Below are 23,823 nucleotides of genomic sequence, written 5' to 3'. Positions count from 1 at the left end.
ATGATTCTTTTTTTGTGTGCGTTGCTTACTTTTGTACAATGTCTGCACGCACTTATCTAATCTAATGCATGACACGCCACTTAAAAAAGTAATGCCAAATTAAAACCAAGCGCCCAGCATCACTTAGAGGCGCATGCTCGTTCGGGAGCGCGCTGCCGCTGCGCATGCACGCGCCGAAAGGGGTTCGAGCAGAGCTCGCGGTCAATACTGAGATGTTGTGAGTGTCCAGGAGTCACAGCCTGGACTCTTCTGACAGGGTAAGTGTGTTTCACTCGCGAGCGCTTGCTTTTGACTCGCACAAACATGCGGCGCGAGCGCAGAAGTCCGGAGCGCCTCGGCTTCTGTGTTTTAGTGTGTTTAGACGCGCGCGGCGGCCTGACTAGTTAAGTTAACCAGCGATTCTTTTCTGGAGAGCACATGAAAGTCCACCATCATCATCCATCATCTGTGCTGCTGTTACAGTCGGACATGCTGAAGCCGGGCGAGCCGAGCGGGTCTGCTTTCCTCAAAGTGGACCCGACCTACATCCAGCACTGGCAGCAGCTCTTCCCGCAGAACAGCGCGCTGAAAGCCGCTTCTCTTCCGCCTCCGGTGCCGCTGGAGAACCTCCGCCCGCAGAGACCCAGCCTGACCTCCTCCAGCTCCAGCTCCAGCGCGTCTCCCGCGGGTCACATCGCGCTGCTCGGACACCCGCTGAGCTCCGACACCCGAGGAGGATCTTCTCAAGCCAAAGAACTTTGTTTGTCGTCTAACTTTAAGAATGATAAAGGCTCGCGACTGAAGCTGAGCTCCGAGGAGCTGGACTATTATCTGTACGGACAGCAGCGGATGGAGATCATCCCGATCAACAACCACAACGGAGAGCTCAACAACCGTGTGTAGATTCATGCTCTTCCATATCACACACACACACACACACACACACACACACAATCATAAAAATAAACGAGAAAAGAAGGGTCACATGGGAACTTTCTTAAACATCGGCGTTCTTGTGGTTTGAAGAAGCGCAGCGCATCTGAAGAACCTGTCATCAAACATGAATACATACAGTAGCCTATAGAAGGCTATACATGTCTTGTATTTTTTTTACTTTAAAGAAAGGTATAAGCAGCTCAAGAGAGAAACATGGTTTTTGAAAACTACAGAACTCGAGGAGAACCTAATTATTTGAGGAAGAAGTATTTGACAAAACGAGCGCTTTATTAAGCTGCAAACCTAAAACTGTTTCTGGCGATTCGTTTTTGAGAAAAAAGTCAATTTACGTGTTGTTGCGATTTAGAAAATATATTTAAATGAATGCTATATTTAAGTGAATAATTTAGTTTTATGATAAATCAGCACTGGTTTAGTTATTTTAGTGCATGTTCATCTCCTTAGAACAGTTTCTTAGTATTTTATGCAATGGGCTGAAGATTGTGTTGTGCAGCTGATTTTAATGAATTCTAAAGAGTGATCGAATTGAATTTATTCTGAGGCAGGTGTGTGTTGAATTGTGTTTTTTATCCAGATCAGTGATAAATGATCAACGAACCGTATCGAATATCCTAAAACCGTTTACTGAAATTAAGGAAACTGTCTCAAATTAAAATGAATATAAATAAAACAAATTGGACATTCACAATGAAGAAAATGCATTTTAATCTCAGCCTTATTTTAAAACGCATAGACTATTTAATGAATAAACATATTTATTAGATTTGTAGCCTAGGCCTAGTATTTAAATTGGCGGAGATGTCTTGAATATTTTTAATAAAAAAATCAAATATATGATAATTACATTGATTGTCAAAGTCAACAATTGAAATCATTTTTACTTTGAATTCTTCTGAATGATCTTCTGAATCTTTAGATTCTGTCCCGTTATATTTCCGGTATGATCTGTTCCTCTCTGGATAATTAAATCCGCGTTTTGATGCTCGGAGGGAAATACTGTACGAGTGATCAGCAGATCTTCATCGATAAATGCAGCAGCACATGAGGGATGAGAGGACAACACACAATTAATTGCTGTATAGTTTTGTGGAGAGAGTCCGGATCACTGATCGATCTGCTCCATCGGCCCACATTCATCATCCCAACACGGGACATGTGTGTCTCCGGGGGACACCGACACTTCTTTATCTACATGCGCGATTTAGCTCATATTTCAGAGCAGTGCAGCTCATTTATAAAGCGCTTTACAGACCGACACATGCGCAAAAGTACTGATGCACAGTACAAAATAAGACAAACATGATTCGAGACTAAAGCGCATCTACAAAGCAACTAAAGTCAGTTTAGAAGACGATGCACATTGCGATTTATTTCTGTAGGTCACTTTAATGAGCGAAAAATAAATCATGTTTTAAGAGACATCTCTCTCAGAATATGTAATGTAATAAATTTTTGCTCGTTTCGTGCAGTTTTTTAATCATTTAAGTCAATCATTTAAAGTCGAATGCACAATTCTTTTGCATAAAGTCAGTAATTTTAAGTCTAATGCACTGAATATTTTTGTGCATAACTTCAGCTTTTTTTGCATAATTTAAAGTCAATTATTTCAGGTAAATTGCACGTTTTGTGGACAAAGTCAATAATTGAATCTGTTTTTATGTCATTTAAAATCAATAATTTGAAGTCAAGTGCACAAATTTCTGTTTTTCTAAATCTGTCTTTGCACAATTCAAGGTAAATAATTTAAAGTCAATTGCACTTTTGTGTGTGTGTGTGCATAAAGTCAGTCATTTAGAAGCACATTTTTTGAGTGATTACTATTGTGAAATTATTTAAGAAGCTAATAAATGCATCTGTTTTTACATTTGAAGCTTTTGGTTTAAATTCGTTCTTGAGCCTGTACCTACACAAGGGTTTCAAGCACAGAAGCAGAAATGTCTTCATGCATCAGCTGACAAAAGCACAATTTAAAGTTTGTGTGTGACTCAGTGAAGGGGATCTCGGGGGCCGTTCGGGGTCCCATCTGTGTGCGGGTAAATAAGCGTCCCTCTCGCTGTGCCGTCCCTCAGGCTGTGACATGTGTGCGGACAACCGTAACGGAGAGTGCCCCATGCACGGCCCCCTGCACTCGCTGCGGAGGCTGGTGGGGACCAGCAGCTCCTCGGTGACCGCTGCTCCTCCAGAGGTCCCGGACTGGCTGAGGGATCTTCCTCGTGAGGTGTGTCTGTGCACCAGCACCGTCCCGGGTCTGGGATACGGCATCTGTGCGTCCCAGCGTATCCCACAGGGCACCTGGATCGGGCCCTTCCAGGGCGTCCCGCTGCCGCTGGAGAAGGTGCAGTCGGGATCTGTGCGAAACACAAGACACTTATGGGAGGTGAGTGTGTGTATGTGTGTGTGAACATCCTGATGTGTCCAACACAAAGAGGGGTGGGATAGAAAAAGCCCAAACACACTAACTAAAGGTCAGCAGCAGCTGACAGAGAGAGAGAGAGAGAGAGAGAGAGAGAGAGAGGGAGACAGAGAGAGAGACAGAGAGAGACAGAGAGAGACAGAGAGAGAGAGACAGACAGACAGAGAGACAGAGAGAGAGAGAGAGAGAGAGAGAGAGAGACAGACAGAGAGGGAGACAGAGAGAGAGAGAGAGACAGACAGACAGAGAGAGAGAGAGAGAGAGACAGACAGAGAGAGAGAGAGAGACAGACAGAGAGAGAGAGAGAGAGAGACAGACAGAGAGAGAGAGAGAGACAGAGAGAGAGAGAGAGAGAGAGACAGACAGAGAGAGAGAGAGAGAGAGAGAGAGACAGAGAGGGAGACAGAGAGGGAGAGAGAGAGAGAGAGACAGACAGAGAGAGGGAGACAGAGAGAGAGAGAGAGAGAGAGAGAGGGAGACAGACAGAGAGAGGGAGACAGAGAGAGAGAGAGAGAGAGAGAGAGAGAGAGAGAGAGAGAGAGGGAGACAGAGAGAGAGAGAGAGAGAGAGAGAGACAGAGAGAGAGAGAGACAGACAGAGAGAGAGAGAGAGAGAGAGAGAGAGAGAGAGAGAGATGGATCATCAGTTTTCAGCTCTCTAAATATAGACATGGACAGATATGCATGGAAGATTATTTCTATCAGAGAATGGAAAATAAAAAGGATAATTGTGTCATTTTAGCTCACAATTTTGATTATTGTCCTGCAATTCGATGTGAGTTTATATCTCGTAATCCTGATATTTTTCAGTTGTAATTTAAGATGTGCGAGACGTTAACTCGTAATTCTAAGAAGGCAAGTCAGAGCTGAGATATATAACCTGACAGCTGCACAAATTGAAAAAAAAGCCAGATTTGTGAGCTAAAACGTCACAATAATTTTTTTTCAATAAAAAAAGAATTGTGAAAAAAAATCTGAATTGTGAGATTGAAAAGTTGCAATTACCGTTTTAATAAAAAAAAAAAAACAATTACAAGATGGAAACTCAGAATTCAGTGAAAAAAATCTAAATAGCCTAGTTATCAGAACTATGAGTTATAACTTGCAGTAGAGAGATATAAACTAGCCAGCCTGAGAAAATGAGGCAGAATGCGAAATATAAACTAGTAATTGCAAGAAAGAAATTCATAATTACCTTTTTTTTTATTCTGTGATGGAAAAACTGAACTGTGTGATGTACACTCAGAATTAAAAGGAAAAATAAAAATACAAATAAAAATCATATGATTTAAAACCAGAATTCTGAGTTGTAATTGTAAAAAACTTAGAATAATGAGATATAAATATGCATGTCTGAGGAAAAGATGTCAGAAATGTGAGGCACCTTTTTAATATTTTTATTCCTTGGTAGAAACAAATTTCCATAGATGTGCATAAAGCTAAACTTACGCTCTCAGAAGAAGAGAGAGAAGCTGCTAATATGCTCCAGTTAGGGGAGAATAAAGTAGAAAAGTGAGAAGATTGACAGCTGTTTTAATGTTTTAAAGCTGATGTGAAAGTCTGGGTTTGTAATGCATGCGGAGACAGAGATGTTGTTGGTGGTCTGGTTCAGAGTGACGTCAGTTTCTACAGTAAAATTCCTCTAGATTCGAGTGAACGGTGTGTGTGTGTGTGTGTGTGTGTGTGTGTGTGTGTGAGAGAGAGAGCGGAGAATGAAAGGCTGGAATGTGTAAAACACAAACATTTGAGACTGAACTAAAATAGCAGTGCGAGCGCGGCTGAATGATTCTCTGAGTGTGTCAGAAATCACTGCTAATGGAGAATGAATCAGCGGCTGGGTTTGGTGCTCGGTAGCTCCACAGATTCATATTTCCCCTGTTAGATCATCTATTAGTTTAATATGAGCGAAACAGATCGCACGCCGCGCTCATTACAGCCGATCCAGCGTTTGATGAAGACTGTCTGACCTTTTATTGACGTGTTATTCCGCTCACAGCGCTGATGGATGGACGTCTGTCGGGTTAAACACCTGATGGCAGCCATTTATTCAGTCAATTAGGAGCAAATTAAACTGATAGTTCATCTGCTGTTTCTTTAAATGACAGTGCTATAAAACATAGATAACGATAGTCCAGGTGTAATTCATTAGAGAAGCACACACACACACACACGTTCATCATCTGAAGCTGAATAAATCATCTCTCCATTGATGTGTGGTTTGTTAGGAGGACAATATTTGAAAATCTGGAATCTGAGGGAGCAAAAAAATCTAAAATCTTTAAAGTTGTTCAAATGAAGTTCTTAGCAATGCATATTACTAATCAAACATTAAGTTTTGAGATATTTACTGTAGGAGATTTACTAAATATCTTCACAGAACATGATCTTATCTTAATATCCGAATGATTTTTGTCATAAAAGAGAAATGTATAATTGTGACTCATACAGTGTATTGTTGTCTATTTCTACAAATATACATCTGTGACACTGATGACTGCTTCTGTGCTGCAGGGACACAAATCAGGGCTGTTATGATATTATTATATAAAAAATTATTATGTTAAATAGGAAAGATCTCAATAGACGTTCCCCAAAAAAGTAGCATTATAAAGAAACAATCTGATTCAACTTTAAGTAATGATATTAAAAATGAAAACTGAAATATGAAATGACTCTAAATATCTTAATGAGTGAGTCATTGAATCATTCTTTCAACTGTTTCATTCAAACAGCTATTTCATTCAGAAACAAATCAAGTGACTCTTTCATAAAGAGTCACTGAATCAATGAATCACTCGATGTGTTCAAATGGCTGATTTATTTAGAAACAAACCGAGTCACTGTCTTTGTGAAAGAATCACTGAGTCATTGACTCACTTGATTTGTTCAAACAGCAGATTAATAACAAAAAAGCAAGTGACTGTCTTTGTGAAAGAGTCACTGAATCATTCAAATAAATGCAGGCTTAGTGAGCAGAAGAGACTTCTTTAAGTTCAAAAACCTTTGACTGGTAGTGTATACATATGATGTGATTTTTTGCTCCCATATCTTGAATTTTAGGCTAATATAACTTCATTCTATCAGTCAGTCGTCCTGCATCATGTTTATCAGAAACTGCGTCAGTGTATAATGATGGAAAGGTCTGAACGGGGCGCTGCATTAAATGCATTTTAACACGTTATTCATTCCACATTTAATTGCACCAAGTAAATGTGTTAAATGGACATCCTAGTGTATGTCTGTATGTGTATGAGGGATAAATCAGATGTAAACACGTGTCCAGCTCAAACATGTCTCCCAGTAAAAGCGTGTCTTGATCGAGGCGCTGTCATGATGCAGTGAGTAATGTGACGTTTATGAACTAAACACTGTACCTGTGCTGTTTTACTGCGTTAAAATAAACTACAGCGAGTGTCTCAGTGCATCTCACAGGAGAAGAGTCAGGACATCTTCGGTTACACAGGAAGATGACTTTTAAAGGAACAGTCACCCCCAAAAAAATAAAAATCACTCTGTCATCATTTAGTCTCTCTCATGTCCTTATGTTTCTTCTGTTAAATACAAAATAAGATATTCTGAACAATGTTGGGAACCAAACCATTTCTGGTCCCCATTGACTTCCATAGTGTTTTTCTCCATATTATGGAAGTCAATGGGAATGGGAAAGTCAACCAGAATTTGCATGTTTGGGAGAAATATTCCTTTAAAAGCTCTTAAATATTTTAGTATCATTCAGATAATATTGTAGATTTATCAATAGTTTGAAATAGTTATTTAGTTATTTTTTTGTGTGTTTTTTTAATTTAGATTTTCTAATACAAGTGTTCTTTTTAATTTCAGTTTTAGTTTTATTTATTTTGGTAAATTAAATGAAACTAAACGAAAAAAGGTGAAAATGTGTTTTATTTTAATATTTTCTGTTTTTAATTTTTTTATTTTGTTGAACAGTAAATGTGTGCATTTTGTGTTAATTTTTATTAGATTTTCTAATATAAGTCATTTTTATTTCAGTTTAGCTTTAGTATTTTAGTACATGAAATTAAGCTAAATGAAAATAGGGGAAATGTGTTTTTTTATTTAAATATATATATATATATTTATAGTATTTTTTTTTTTGTCTTTTTTAGAATATTTTTTTTTCAGTTTAAGTTTCTTTGGTACATGAAATTTACTAAACAAAAATTATTAAAATGTATATTTTCTGTTTATTATTATTATTTTTTTAAACATTTAACAAAATTTTTTTTTGTGTTATATTATATAATGTCTATTTAATTTTAATAATTGTTTTTTTAAATATATTTTAGCTAGTTTGTCATTTTAATACATCCAGTTAAACTAAATAAAAAATTACCGAAATTTTTGCAGAAGTTTTTGTAACTTGTGTGTTTTGTAATTTTTAAAGTTATATTCATGTTTTAAATAAATATTATTATATGAATTATTATATTATGAATTGATCATGTTATTTATGGGGCAGAACATAGTCTGAGCATGACTGAATGCTTTTACACAAATATTTCTGCCTCTGCGGATGTTGGTGAATAATCTTTTTTTTTGATCTCGTCTGCTGTCATTGGCTGAGTGTGATGATGTCATCGCCGCGGGCCGCCGGCCAGGATAATTATTTGATTTCTGCTCTTGTTTAACCTGGTTTCATGCTGTATTTTGTCACTGAACTTATTTCATGCTTCATTTGTGTCTGTGTTGTGAGAGAAAGCATCTCTAACCGTATCAGACTGAACAAGAACATGCCGGATCTGAGGAATGAGCGTCTCGCTCTGTTTTCACTGGAGGTTTTTATGGTTGCTTCGTGTTATTTTAAGGCTTGTTTAGTCTGTACGTCTGACTTTAAGCGATTATTATTGACATCCAGCTCAGCCTGTTATGATATTATTATGATGGGAACACTGCTATGGTAGTAGAAATGACTGTATTTAACACACATACAGTAGATATCCGTTTCAGCTTTGTTCAGTAAATTCCATTGGTGCCTGGGTCCTAAAAATGATATAAACCCTTATAATGCTATTTAATCAGGATAGCAATATAATTAGGTTACAATATTAAATGCAAATCCATCTACTTATTTATTTATTCACCATTATATTAATTTATTTATTTATTAACCTTTAGGAAAGTGTTTCAGAGCTCAAAATACGAGCTAAAATAGGAGGAAATTAAAAGTGCTGAATAAAACCACAAACGCTCTTAAAACAGCATTGAATCAGTCATAAGGCGATGAAACTGTGTAGGTCCTGAACTGAAGCGTTTCGTTACTTAATAACATTCTAAAACTGTTGGCACAAAGACATTATTGATACATTGTTTGTGGAGCGTTGCTCTGAAACATTGTAACCGGTTACAGAACATTCAAAAGTAACGTTCCAATAAAGTGATCAAATGTAACAGTTCCGTAATGTTTCCTCTTTCAAAAAAGTTATTCAAACATTTCAAAACTGGACATTTGGAACATTCTAAGAACATTTGAAGGGAGCGTTAGCACTGCAGGTTCTTTTAGTTTGTTATCTTGCACACAAGACGAGGACGACTGTGAGTTCTGACTGTGTTTGTGGATGTCTCTCTTCTAGATTTACGATCAGGAGGGAACCTTACAGCACTTTATTGACGGGAACGAGCCCAGTAAGTCGAGCTGGATGAGGTACATCCGCTGTGCCAGACACTGTGGAGAGCAGAACATGATGGTGGTGCAGTACAGGTAGAGAAACGAACTAACTAACTTAACTAAACCAATCCACACCAGCACACAACACCTGACTGGGATGCGTCCTCTTTACTCCTCACAATTATGGCAGATAGATATACAGTAGTATAGTAAAACTCAAAAAATACAGCTATTGTTCTGTTAGGATTATATGAATTAACAGAAGACACAGGAAAGGAAATTGTTAATAAAAAACAGCAAGTGGTGTCCACAGACAAAAACATAACAGACTTATATATATATATATATATATTCTATATATATATATTTTTTATCTTAAAATGAAATACTAATAAAATATATATTTTCTGTATAGTGTGTGGACAAAACTTGCTGATTTTTTATGTTAAACCTCCCAAAACCTCTTTATAAAGTAAAAACGGTTTAAAAATTCAGTAAATATAATTGTTTTTCGATTTAAAAAAATGCTAAAAGTTTTCTGTTGGTTTTATTTTCTAGTATTTCTAACTAGCTGTATATAAACACAGTAAAGTCCTTATTTAGTTGAACACGTGTGTGTCAGTCGGTGTCTGATGATGTTCCACAGAGCTCAGACTGAAAGGGTTAATATTGAGCTGATCTTCTTCATGAAGCCCCGTGTTGCAGTGCAGCTCTAGATCATCTGTTATGATTTGTAATATCTGTCTGGAATCCTCTTCAAAGCCGCCGGTGATGGATGGAGTCCGAGCTGGGTGTTTGGTTAGCTCTGATGGTAATGTGCGCTGGCATCTCCTGCGCAGGGGGCATCCCACGCCGGCTTCATCACTCTCACAACCACAGCAGTACACCGCCGTCAGCACGCTTTGATCTGCGCAGATTCATGATTCGTGTTTGGGAGGTGACGTGTTGGTTCGGACCACCCATCGCTCCCCAAACAGACTCATTCACTGGAGCGCTGCAGTGTTTATGTTGAGCCAAGCCGAGCTCAGAGACGTGTTTTCTCTCTTATGAGATGCTGCTGATTTATAGACTCGTGGTGGAAAGAATTAATAAAATGATCCGATCTCAGCTCTTCCAACAAGACCAAAGAGTCCAACGTTTGTAGGTTTTTTATCCTCTGCTCACACGTCTGACACGGATAGAGTTAGGGTCAGTCCCTGTTCGTCTAAAAATAATATGTGACCCTGGAGCACAAAACCAGTCATAAGGGTCAATATTTCTGAAAATGAGATTTGCACATCATCTGAATTGATGTGTGGTTTGTGAGGAGGACAATATAAAAAAAAAATCTGGAATCTGAGGGAGCAAAAAAATCTAAATCTTGAGAAAACCATCTTTAAAGTTGTTCAAATTACCTTCTTAGCAATGCATATTACTAATCAAAAATGAAGTTTTGATATATTTACGGAAGAAATATCCAAATGATTTTTGTCATAAAAGAGAAATTTATAAATGTATAATATCTACAAATATACCTGTGCTACTAAATCAAGGATGACGATTAATTCAAGCATGATGATGAATGATTTAGTGGATTGACATATTTTATAGTCATTGTATTGTCAGATGTGATGCCACTTTGATTTCTAAGCATTGAGTCTGAATGTTTCAGGTCGTGTATCTTCTACCGAGCGTGTGCAGATATCCCTCGAGGAACAGAGCTCCTGGTTTGGTACAACGACAGTTACACGTCTTTCTTCGGGATCCCGCTGCAGTGCGTCGCACAAGATGAAAACTGTAAGAGAAGCTCTTCTGCATCAGTCTCATCTGAACCATACACACACTTATTCCCACTACACACACACACTGATGCGTCTCCGAGGAATCATACGTGTGTTTTCCATGATTTCATCATCTGTTGCATCAGTGACATTCAGATTCAGATGTGTCTTGTCACATTTAGTCGCTGATACATGCACAAATCTCATCCAGGACAGTTTTCAGTTTCAGCTTTTTCTTTGCAAGAAGTTCACGCTGGTTCTGCTCAGTTTTGGTGGTTTTGGTAAATGTTTCACCAACATACAAATGCATTAGATTCAAGATAACAATTTCTAAAATGTGCAACTAGTCAGTTTCGAAAATGTAACCACAACATGATTCAAGTAACATTTTCTTAAAAACATATAAAACCATCTGGTTCGGTAACACTTTATATAGTGCTTTATAAAGGTTTTTATTATGCACATTTTTAATACATTTGATCTTTTCATGCATAACTGTAACACAAGTTCAAATGCATCATAATATTTGAAGGTTTGCTTGTCTTGTGTTTTAATGCATTATACTTTCTAAAGGCAGAAAAAATTAAAACTGTGGTTACAATAATACATGAGATCAGAAAAGATGCAAGGTATATGAAGGCAAATATTGTCTTAAACAACCTATATGTTCAGAAATTATTTATGATAAAAACAAAATGAAAACAGCAGCAGGTTTCAGTCAAAATCATCAGATATCAAGCATACAGTAGCATTTCTGCACTGCTTTCCGCTTTCCATTGCTTTTAATATATGCATGTGTTTGACGGACACGTTTGTCTGTATAATCATGTTAATCAATTATTTTTCAGAAAACGAGACGTTGTGATTAATCTTGTACAAATTATTCATCTTGATTAAAGAATGTTTAAACATTTATACTAGAAAAACAATTCAAAAACACTAAGTAAGAGAATACATTTTTTTAAATTAAATTATAAAAACTTTTTATGATAATTGTTTTTTTTTACAACTCTTTTGCTTTAGACCATCTATTAATATTAAATCCACAAATAAAACGTTAAGGTTTCAACTGCATCCGTCTGCATCTTCAAATGTAAAAAAAAATACTTTAATAAAGTTGATTAACTCTAACAAAAAAGTTTTTGCTCAAATCAATAAAAAAATACAAATAATGTGTTTATCATTTCTAAACAGGAGAGACTTGGTGTTGTTTTAAAACAAAGGGAAATATATATCGGTATCGGCATTGGATATCGGCTAAAATGATTAGAAAAATATCGGCATATCGGATATCGGAAAAAATCAAGTTTGAATGACTGGATAACTCAGAAGAACTCAGCTCAGTGTTTATGTATGTTCTCCCAGCGAAGAAGAGAGTGAGTCTGACAGTCCAGTGTTTACAGCACACAGACTTTATGAGTTCAGTCTGCTTACTGTCGTCTTTAGACAGAGAAACACTGTGAGAGAGGAGCTCTTCGCTGATCAGAAGCTGTTTGTCTGTGGAGCCCAGGATTCATGTGTGAGTCTGAGTATATGAAGACTCAGATCTGCTGAGATGCAGATGTAATTAATGCAGTCAGCGGAGTCCTGAGATGCTCTGGCCTGCGGAGCACAGCTTTCATCTGTGTGTTTCTCCACGTTCAGTCTAATCTCAGGTCTGTGGCTGACGACTTCTGGAGCTTCATGCTTCATGCTGCATTGAACGCGCTGGCGTTATTGAATCAGAGCGCTCTCACATGTCTCGTCTTACACTCGGCTAATTCAGTGTTTATGTGCACAGCATGCTGTGTGATGATGAATGTGGAATGTGGTTCAGCCTTTCTGAACATAAAGTGTCTGAAGACGTCGATTCATCGTCCGAGATCTGACTCTATGGCTGGTTCTCTAATGCTGTTTAGTTAGAATAAATAAACTTGTTATATTGGATACATTTATTTTTAAATCACAATAATGTTTCACAATTTTACTTTATTTTTGATCTTGTAAATGCAGCCTTGGTGAGCAGAAAATAGTTTTTTCATAAAACATGGGAAAAAAACCTCCTGTAAAGTAGTGTATATAAATGATCAATGACTCTTTGTATAGATGGTCAGATTTTGAAATAGTATCATTGATTTATTGGTATAGTTTTTGTTCATGTTTTGAATTAGATTCTATTTCCTGTCTTCATTTTTAAAGTTTATATATATATATATATATATATATATATATATATATATATATATATATATATATATATATATGCATTTATTTAAATATGAATATGTTTTATATATTTTATTTACTAGTTTTATTTCATTTAATTTTCATTAGGTATTTTAGTACAAAAAAAAACAACTAAGTGAATATAACAAATGTTACTATCTAACTGCTTTTTATGGTTATTATTTTTATAAAATATTTGATAAATTAAAATTATTTTTGTAATATTTTATTTTGGTTAATATTTATATTATTTTAAGTAAAATATTTTATAAATTTTAAAAGCATATATATATATATATATATATATATATATATATACTTTTTGGAGAACAGCAGCAGTCATCAGTGTCACAGATGTATATTTGTAGAAATAGACAACAATACACTGTATGAGACACAATTATACATTTCTCTTTTATGACAAAAATCATTAGGATATTAAGATAAGATCATGTTCATGAAGATATTTAATAAATTCCCTACCGTAAATATATCAAAACTTCATTTTTGATTAGTCATATGCATTGCTAAGAACTTGAGTGATTTTCTCAATATGTAGATTTTTTTGCTCCCTCAGATTCCAGATTTTCATACAATCATAAAATTGTATTTGGGTTCAGATTTGTCTAATGTGGAGTAACTGAGTGTTTCTCAGCTTGACTCGGATGTTCTTCTGCTGTTTCTGTGGCAGTGAACGTGCCCTCTTCTGTCATGGAGGCAATGTCTCGTCAGGACTCGCTCCAGCCCTTCAGTAAGAGTCCCAAACCCTCGTCTTCCTCACTGCTGCCGCGCTCCATGGTCTTCCCTCAGACGCCCTGCTCTCGGAGCTTCTCTCTGCTGGACAAGAGTCATGTGGAGTCCAGCCTGAGCCAGATGAGCGGGAAGAACCAGCGTGTGCTGGCCAGCCCCACGTCCACCAGCCAGCTGAGCTCCGACTTCAGCGACTGGCATCTGTGGAAGTGTGGCCAGTGCTTCAAGACCTTCACGCAGAGGATCCTGCTGCAGATGCACGTGTGCACACAGAACCCCGACAGGTGTGTAATGTGCTAGACTGAGACTTCTTATAGCACTTGCATATTATTGCTCTTTTGTTGTTTTGATTGTTTCTTTTGTCATCATTTGTAAGTCGCTTTGGATGGAAGTATCTGCTAAATGACTAAATGTAATGTAAATACAGACTGATTCAAAGCAGCTTTACAAAGATCATCAATAATATCAATTATTACACATTTATAAATTTTTGAATCTCGCCTTAAAACTCATTTGAATTAAAATTCAGTCATAAAACAGCTCTACTGAACACATATGTCATAGTTCAGGTCAATACAGTTCATTGTTGATTCAGTTCAATAAATCAAAATTAATGAATTATAAAACAAATTCAATTCTTAGATTCTTAATTTGAAACTTGATCCTTAACTATAAGTAGCTTTACAGAATACATACGTTTTATAATTCAATTCAGTTTCATGTTGATTCAATTCAGTTCAATAACAGATTCAATGCTGCAAAATTGATGAATTATAAAATAAATTCAATTATCCGATTCTAAATTGGAAATTCAGTTGTCAGCTATAAAGCATCTCTACAGAAGACAAAAGTGTCAAAATTCAGCTCAATTCAGTAGAGTTTATTCATTTCTATAAAGAGTCGATGTTGCAAAGCTCATAAAATCTGAAAAAAAAATCCAGTTCTTTGATTCTTAGTTTCGAATTTGATTCTTAGCTAGTGTTAATTTTGTGTCTTTGGTGTACTATTAAAGTTTTTTTTTATATATATATTGAAACTATCTTTATTTTTAAATATTGTTTTCCTTGTGATTTAAGTTAAAGTTTTAGTAATTTTGTTGTGTTTTTGTCATTTCAAGCTGTTTTTCGTATTTATTTATAAATTAATTAATCAATTGTGTTTTTAACCATTTTTATGGTTTTAATTATAGACACAGTTGTAGATTTAGAGAATTATAATACTCTGTTCTTAGCCATAAAGCAGCTTTAGAAAAGACAAAAGTGTCATAATTCAGTTCATTTCAGATTCAATTCAGTTCTGTAATCATGCTGATGTTGCAAAGTTCATTTTTAAACAAATTAAATTCCTAATTTGAAATTGATTTACTATCCAGTGTTATTTTATTATTAGTAAGATGTTATAGCATTCTATTAATATTTTGAATATTTGTAATTTTTACATTTTCTGGTTCCATTTAAATTTTAAAGTTTTAGAATTTTTGTTTTGTTTGTCACTTTTATTAGTCATATAATAGTTTTTTATATAAGTTTAATTTAAAAAAAAAAAACTAAATTAAAATTCGGATTTTTAGTCTCAACTAGCTGAAAATAGAAAGATTTTTATATTTTCTTTTATTCTAACTCATGCTTATTTTATATTTCACGTAACATATATAAATAGTTTTTAGTGTCAGTTTTACTTCCAGTTAACTGTAAAACCTGTTCTTAAATATAAAGCTTCTATAGAAGTCAACTGTGACAAGGAGTCGGAGGCGTTCGGATCCATATGCAGCATTTATTAAACAGAATGGTAATACAGGCAGAGATCAGGAATGGCGTCAGGTGTGTCAGGGATAACCAGAATCGTAACCAGAAACAAGCAGAGATCGGGACAGGCAGCGGAGAATCAGAGTCGGAATAATCAGTCCAAAGGTCAAAACACAGGAATAACAAACACTGGGAAAACGCTCGGAAATGTCAGACTGGCTAAACAAGACTTCGCAGTGAGTGAGAGTGAGTGTGCTGCTTTTATGTGTGTGTGTAAATGAGGTGCAGGTGTGGCAAGGAAATTGGCTGATGAATGAGGTGCAGGTGTGGCAGGGTGATTGTGATGCAGTGACTCATGGGTAATGTTGTTCGGGTGTGGTGCAACAGTTTGAGAGGTGCTAGTGTCCAAGTGACAACTGGTGGTGAATGGGTGGAATGGTCCTGACTGGAGTGCCCTCTACTGAAGCTCATGGGCACTCCATCTAATGATTGTGACATCAACAGAGTGCTAATAATTCAGTTCGAGTTCAGTGTTTCAGACTTTGTCGAGTCAGTAGATGAGCGTCTGGACTTCTGATGATTCAGATCCGTTCAGACGGTGAATCTGAGCATCATGATGGGATTCGTTCTGAGATCTTCACGTCTGAAGGTTCCTGAGTTGATTTAACATGACTGTAACGTCATCTCTAAACCTAATTAAACACGGCCGAGCATGCATTGGAAATATTTTGCTTAGCTCTATTTTCCGTGCTGCGTTCAGTTCTATAAATCAGCTGCGCTTCACAAAGACATCCCCAGTCCAGAGGTGATGCAGAGGAAAACAGATGCCACTTATTCAATAAACTAATATTCATACAGAAGAAAAATGTTTGCGGGATGAAGTCGATGTGAGGCTTTGTCGATACTCAACTTTATGACCCTGAGGCGCAGATAAAATTTAGCTGAACGAGGCAATCCGGGACGATCTGTGGGAAATGATCTCGCCGATGCTTTATGGCCTTTGGCTTCTACATATTTATTGATGTTTAGTTTATATGTAGATTTGCGCTGGATAAATCACGGCATCATTGCGCTGCTGTGTTCTGCTGATGCGCAGGTGTTTTTCTTGTTTTTGTTCGCTCACATCAATCTCAGCGGTGACACGTTTCATTAACGAGTAAACAGCCATTCATTACCAAATCGAGCAGAAGAAATATTCTTGAGTAAGACATCCGCTTTCGCTCTGGAAGGGAGCTGAAGGTGCGGCTGGGGGAGGTCTGGAGGGTTATTTATGTCTCCGGCCGCTGCAGCAATAAACAATAAGTGTACATTAATCACTCGTGCTGCTGTAGTTAAAGCACCGCACACATTCATCATCTGAAGATATTCAGCATCAGACAGAAAAACTTCAGTCCCTCGCTCAGCTTCATCAGGAAACACTGACATCCGAGACTATAGAGTGTGTGTGTGTGTGTGTGTGTGTGTGTTAAATGATGCTCAGTTCTCTTCAAGCAAATCCATAACGAGCTGAAGTTTGTCTCTAATCGTCAGCTCATCTGATGCTGAGACGGTGCAGCTCTGGGGTTATTGATGATGACTGGGGCTCTGTGTTTCAGGCCGTATCAGTGCGGACACTGCTCACAGTCGTTCTCGCAGCCGTCCGAGCTCCGCAATCACGTGGTCACACACTCCAGTGACCGGCCCTTCAAGTGCGGCTACTGCGGCCGAGCCTTTGCCGGAGCCACCACGCTCAACAACCACATCCGCACACACACCGGGGAGAAGCCTTTCAAGTAAGTAACAGTGAGTACCAGCCATTCCTACAACCCTCTGTTTCACAAGAATATATGCATTTCTGTACAGTCCATACACTTCAGTTTCTCCAACAAGCACCAGACATGCTTTCAAGCTCTCAATTTTTAATCATACAGGTGCTGGTCATATAATTAGAATGTCATCAAAAAGTTTATTTATTTCACTAATTCCATTCAATAAGTGGAACTTGTATATAATATTCATTCATTACACACAGACTGATATATTTCAAATGTTTATTTCTTTTAATTTTTATGATTATAACTGTCAACTAAGGAAAATCCCAAATTCAGTATCTCAGAAAATTAAAATATTACTTAAGACTAATACAAAAAAAAGGATTTTTAGAAATGCTGGCCAAATGGAAAGTATGAAATGAAAATGAACAGTATGAGCATGTACAGCACTCAGTACTTAGTTGTGGCTCCTTTCCCCTGAATGACTGCAGCAATGCGGCGTGGCATGGAGTCGATCAGTCTGTGGCACTGCTCAGGTGTTATGAGAGCTCAGGTTACTCTGATAGTGACCTTCAGCTCTTCTGCATTCTTGGGTCTGGCATATCACATCTTCCTCTTCACAATACCCCATATATTTTCTATGGGGTTACGGTCAGGCGAGTTTGCTGGTCAATTAAGAACAGGGATACCATGGTCCTTAAACCAGGTACTGGTAGCTTTGGCACTGTGTGCAGGTGTTAAGTTCTGTTGGAAAATGAAATCTGCATCTCCATAAAGTTGGTCAGCAGCAGAAAGCATGAAGTGCTCTAAAACTTCCTGGTATACGGCTGTGTTGACCTTTGACCTCAGAAAACACAGTGGACCAACACCAGCAGATGACATGGCACCCCAAACCATCACTGAATGTGGAAACTTTACACTGGACCTCAAGCAACGTGGATTGTGTGCCTCTCCTCTCTTCCTCCAGACTCTGGGACCCTGATTTCCAAAGGAAATGCAAAATTTACTTTCATCAGAGAACATAACTGTGGACCACTCAGCATCAGTCCAGTCCTTTCTGAAGCGAGACGCTTCTAACGCTGTCTGTTGTTCAAGAGTGTCTTGACACAAGGAATGCAACAGCTGAAACCCATGTCTTGCATACGTCTGTGTGTAGTGGTTCTTGAAGCACTGACTCCAGCTGCAGTCCACTCTTTGTGAATCTCCCCCACATTTTTGAATGGGTTTTGTTTCACAATCCTCTCCAGGGTGCGGTTATCTCTATTGCTTGTACACTTGTTTCTACCCCATCTTTTCCTTCCCTTCGCCTCTCTATTAATGTGCTTGGACACAGAGCTCTGTGAACAGCCAGCCTCTTTTACAATGACCTTTTGTGTCTTGCCCTCCTTGTGCAAGGTGTCAATAGTCGTCTTTTGGACAACTGTCAAGTCAGCAGTCTTCCCCATGATTGTGTAGCCTACAGAGCTAGACTGAGAAACCATTTAAAGGCCTTTGCAGGTGTTTTGAGTTAATTAGCTGATTAGAGTGTAGCACCAGGTGTCTTCAGTATTGAACCTTTTCACAATATTCTAATTCTCTGAGATACTGAATTTGGGATTTTCCTTAGTTGTCAGTTATAATCATTAAAAAAAAAGAAATAAACATTTGAAATATATCAGTCTGTGTGTAATGAATTAATATAATATACAAGTTTCACTTTTTAAAAGGGAATTAGTGAAATAAATTAACTTTTTGATAATATTCTAATTATAGTACCAGCACCTATATATATATATATATATATATATATACACAATATATAACACAATAAAAATGTGATTTTTTTTTAAATTTTTTTAAAAACAAAGTTATCTGTTTTTGCAAATAAACTCTTCATACACACACACACTATTTTTTAACAAAATGTATTTTAAATATAATTTTTCATATAATATATGTGAGTATAACATTTGTCATATTTTAATTCTATAAATTTTCTATATTTGTATTTTTAAATGTATATTTTATATCTAATTTTTTCGTGAACATTTTTTTATATAATGTTTTTTTTTTTTTTTTTTTTTACATACTGTATATAATTTTTTCTTCATATATGTATGTATAAAATTAGGCATATGGAACCCATGCTGGCAAAATGAGTTGAAATGAGGTATTTTCAAAAAGGAGTTCTATTTATTTTCACATTCTGCTTTATAATTAACTACAAAATAAAATATGACTTGTTGGAATCAGACAAAAAACAACTGAGCTACAGCAGTTTGAAGACGACGGAGTCAGCAGATCTGATTTAGACAAAAATCTAGTTTTCTAAAGATTCCAAAGCAAAATCACCAATCATTAATAATAATACTTACTATACTATAATCACAATAAAGCTATTTCTTTATTTTATCTTTGTTATTAAAGATAAGAAGAAAAATGCAAATAAACAGTAGTTTGATCAAGAGTCTTTTCTTGTGATGTTTGATGAACATCGAGACAGATCTATATTAAGCTCTACTGTAATGCATGCATCTAATATAATATTGAACAACAACTTGAGAAGCAGGTCCTCCTCTCAGAAAACATACAAAAAAAGATCATTTTAGAGGTTTAATTACTCTTTGGAGCATCGGGATCGCTAGAAGAGGGCTTAATGTAAATTAAGTAACAGATTGGTTTGTTTGTTTCAAAGTGATGTTCTGTTAAAATGAATCTGAATCCAGTTTCACAGCGCAGACTTTGACTAAAGACAAACCCGTTTCAGTCCTCGTCAAGACAATATTGCTGTACGTTCTCATGTGGTTTCTTCAAAACAATTACAGCATTTGATGGATTGGTGTTCTTTACACGTGACTCATTTCTCCAGCAAACATCATGCTTTCAGTGAATCGTCTGAAGTCTTTATAATGTTGAGATGATCCAGATTTGGAGCTGAAAGCGTGATTGGACAGATGTGTTATCTGTAGTGTGGTTTATGTCTGTGTTGTTCAGACGTACAGCAGTCGTGCTTCAGTAACGAATCAAGCGTCTAATAAGCAATCAGTGCAACACAACCGTGTCATCAGCGTTTGAGCAAAGACAATCATCAGAAGCGCTCTGAAATCTTTAGCTGATCAATGGCCTGAGCTTCTCTCATCGAGCCGATCTGCTTGACTGATCGTAGCTGGAATCAACTTCAGAGTTTGTGTAAGTGTAGATTGAGATGAGTGCTCCAGCGAGACCCAAACCTCATATCGAAAGCTGCTGTGATCCTCAGAAAGCTGCTGTTGTTGTGTGACGCTGATGAGGAGCCGGGGCCCGTTCTGGACAAGGGTCTCCAGGGGCCGCCCATCCTCATGCATTATTGACAGGCTTTCTGTGTGTCTGTCATGAGACCCCACAATTACACCCGGCCTGACCTGTGTGTGTGTGTGTGTGTGTGTGTGCAGGTGTGAGCGGTGCGAGCGCAGCTTCACGCAGGCCACTCAGCTCAGCAGACACCAGCGGATGCCCAACGAGTGCAAACCCATCAGCGACAGCAGCGAATCAATCGAGGTGGATTAACTGATTGACCGGCCGGAATTAAACGACCAGGGAAAATCATGATTAAATGTCACGGACACTTAAGCAAAACCAAAGATTTCCTCGGAGAAACTCTCAATCACACGCAGAAAACCAAAAGCAGTAATAAAATAAGTGAGATGTTAAGAGACATCGATCCTGGCACAAACCGGGGGCGGGGCTATCGGGGGCGGGGCTATCCGGGAGATTATTTATTCATGAGTTCATGAAATGAGACTGTGTTTGGAAGAACATAACAGAACAAAAAAAACTGACATTCTTCAGCACTATTTCTGTCTTGCTTTCCAGTACAACTGTCAAAATAAACTTAAATCAAGATGCAGAATGACTTACAATATTAAGTTTGAGTTAAAAAAGAAAAAAAAGTTTAGAAATACAAAATGAGATGCCATAAGTATTCTTTTTTTTCTTTTTTTTAAAGAAATTAAGAGCATTTATGCTTAAAACAACAATAATAATAATAAAATCTAAGAAAAATAAATTTGCTTTGCATTTATTTGTTTTAGTCCATTGGCATTTATTTCCTTATTTTAATAAACATTTTTTATTTCACTTATTTTTGATACTCACTTCACTCACAACTCACTTCATTTTGATTATTTTCTCAAAAACAACTAATTTTGCATTTCCAGTGAATAACAGTATTAATCCGTTTAATCCCAATTTTTATTCCCAGACATGAAAATGAGGAACCCTCTGAAATAATCAATAATAATAAAAATTATGCAAAAGAGTGTGCAAAACTGTGTTTTATGGTCTGTCACAATTGTGACCAGAGTGATATTAAACTCTTTTTGATCACATAGGATTATTATTATGCATAAAAACATAAAAATGTATAACCATCAGCATATTTCAAACTTGCTACTTTACTGTAAAATGTATCATACAATTGTAATATTAGTGCTACAACATCAGTATCATAACTTATTTGTTACATTTGAACTTTTAATTTAGCGCAGCTTTCACGAACAACTGCGTCTGGATTTCTGTGTAAAGCTCGATGACACTGCACAGATTTAATTGTATAACACATATTTAAAGGACAGATATCTGTACTGGAACACAAGATAGAGAGGAAGAACGTCCCTTTTTAAAGTGTTGAGGGTCTGCCCAGCATACAAAAAATGATTCATATATAATATATTTCTATATCTATAAGCAGGTTTCCTGCTTTGTGTCAAACCAAAGCACCGTTTGGACAGAAACGATCACATCTGTGTATCTGCAGCATTAGCCAGCATGACTCACACTGCTTCAACAAAAATTACTTTCTGTTGTATAAAATGTAAATTCTGAATATTATATTTCTCCCATATCATGCTGTATGGCACTTTTCTGTTTATTTAATATTTCAACTCTTATGCACCGACATGCGAGGCGGTCACAGCGACTGAATGTGGGGTTTACTCTGATATTCCCAGGTAAACTTTATCTCTTGTGTTTCCTAGAGCTTTAATATGATTGAGACACTTTTAATCGGTCATTTCTGATGTTCCACTCAAACCAAAGTCACTAAATGTCTGATAATCATGACTTGTGCTGTATTTTCAGAATGTGTTCGGCTCAAATCCAGCTTTTGTTTGCATGATTTCAACATTTTTGTAAATAAAAATGTTCTTGTGAATAAAGTAATGACCAAACTTTGATTAGCATTAAACTGGTCGATTGTATTTGATGATTTATCTCTCATGTTGTGTTCTGGTCAGTTTATTTTTCATTAAAATACTACTTAGTGTTATTGAATTTGACTAAACTTCCAAAGTGACTTTACTCACAGTTTACAACAGTTTCACTTCTTTCCCCCCAATTATTATTATTTTTATTTTATGTCTGCCTACAAACACACACACACACACACACACACACACACACACACATATATAAATTCCTTGTTACACTATATTATCATATTTTGTCAACTATATTAGCTTTTTGTCAACTTGTACTTTTTACATTTTTGTATTTTTTAAAGATATTTAACCCTCAGTCAAAAGTGACAGATTATTTTTCTATGAAAGATAAAAAAACATGAAAAATGCACAAAAGTACTATTTTTAAATTTTATACTAAATATATTTTCCAAAACATGTTTTACTCTAAGACTGTGAGAAAATCAAAGCCTTAAATCTAAACAAGTTATGTTCCAAATTTGAGGTTGATATCATTAAAAATTAAAAAAGTATCTTTCAGTGAGATTTTGTTTGTGCACAAAACATTTATCAAGCTCCATCCCATTTCAAGAAAGTAGTACATTTCTAAAAAAAGAAAAGTTGATTAATAGATTAAATCCAAGATTTGCTGGGGTTTCCCTGCAGCACAGAAGCAGTCATCAGTAGTACAGGTGTATTTGCATTTTATTTTTGTAATTATTTTTCTTTAATGCCAAAAATCATTAGGATATTAAGTTAAGATCATGTTCCATGAAGATATTTTGTGAAGTTCCTACCATAAATATTTCAAAACTTAATTTTTGATTAGTAATATGCATTGCTAATAACTTCACCTGAACAACTTTAAAGATGATTTTCTCAATATTTAGATTTTTTCACACCCTCAGATTCCAGATTTTCAAATATTGTCCTCCTAACAAACCAGCCATCAATGGAGAGATGATTTATTCAGACTGGTTTTGTGCTCTAGGGTCACATATAGCATAATGAGAGATTTACAAGCCAAACACCAAATTAGGTAAAGGATGGATTACCTCAATATTTAACAAATGAATACTTGACATGAGTTGATTGAGATCAGTGAGACTCCAGCTGATCTGCAGACACGTCTGAGTGTAATCTGACTGTATTCTTGCTCAGGAGTGTTTTCCTCTTCATGAACAGGACTGTGAGTTTTCCTCTGGTTCCTGCAGAAGTGTGAGCTGTGTCTCTGGCCGTCGGTGATGAATCAGGGTGGGCTCCGGGGCCGGGGCCCTGCGGGAAGGTCGGGTCCCTCAGCGTCTGTGTCTGGGCAGCTGTCCCGGGTTACATGTCTGACCCGAGCGCGTCTGATTTATTATCACGCACCTTTCTCCAGCAAACAGCAGAAACACTGAGTCCGGCTGGAGTCTGGCTTACATGTGGAGCGCTTGAGCATCGTGT

General features: G+C 36.7%; 1 protein-coding gene across 2 annotated transcripts; it reads left to right on the top strand.

Annotated features, from left to right (window-relative positions):
* The first annotated feature begins 39 nt into the window (after window positions 1-39).
* On the top strand, window positions 40-21,271 carry LOC132098169 (putative histone-lysine N-methyltransferase PRDM6). Of its 2 annotated transcripts, none has more exons than XM_059504337.1 (7): window positions 40-874; window positions 3,006-3,313; window positions 8,940-9,067; window positions 10,626-10,750; window positions 13,631-13,973; window positions 17,030-17,206; window positions 20,596-21,271. In XM_059504337.1, the coding sequence occupies exons 1-7, from the start codon at window positions 418-420 to the stop codon at window positions 20,708-20,710; spliced, it is 1,653 nt and encodes a 550-aa protein (XP_059360320.1). In that variant the 5' UTR covers window positions 40-417; the 3' UTR covers window positions 20,711-21,271. The 2 variants fall into 2 exon arrangements, with proteins under 2 accessions (XP_059360320.1, XP_059360322.1); XM_059504339.1 differs by having other exon boundaries at window positions 17,030-17,216; window positions 20,596-20,729.
* The last annotated feature ends 2,552 nt before the right edge of the window (window positions 21,272-23,823 follow it).

Source organism: Carassius carassius, chromosome 21 (genome assembly GCF_963082965.1).
Source record: "Carassius carassius chromosome 21, fCarCar2.1, whole genome shotgun sequence".
NCBI lineage: Eukaryota > Metazoa > Chordata > Actinopteri > Cypriniformes > Cyprinidae > Carassius > Carassius carassius.
The sequence above is the reverse complement of the archived record's forward strand: the minus strand, read 5'-3'. Positions and strand labels throughout refer to the sequence as shown.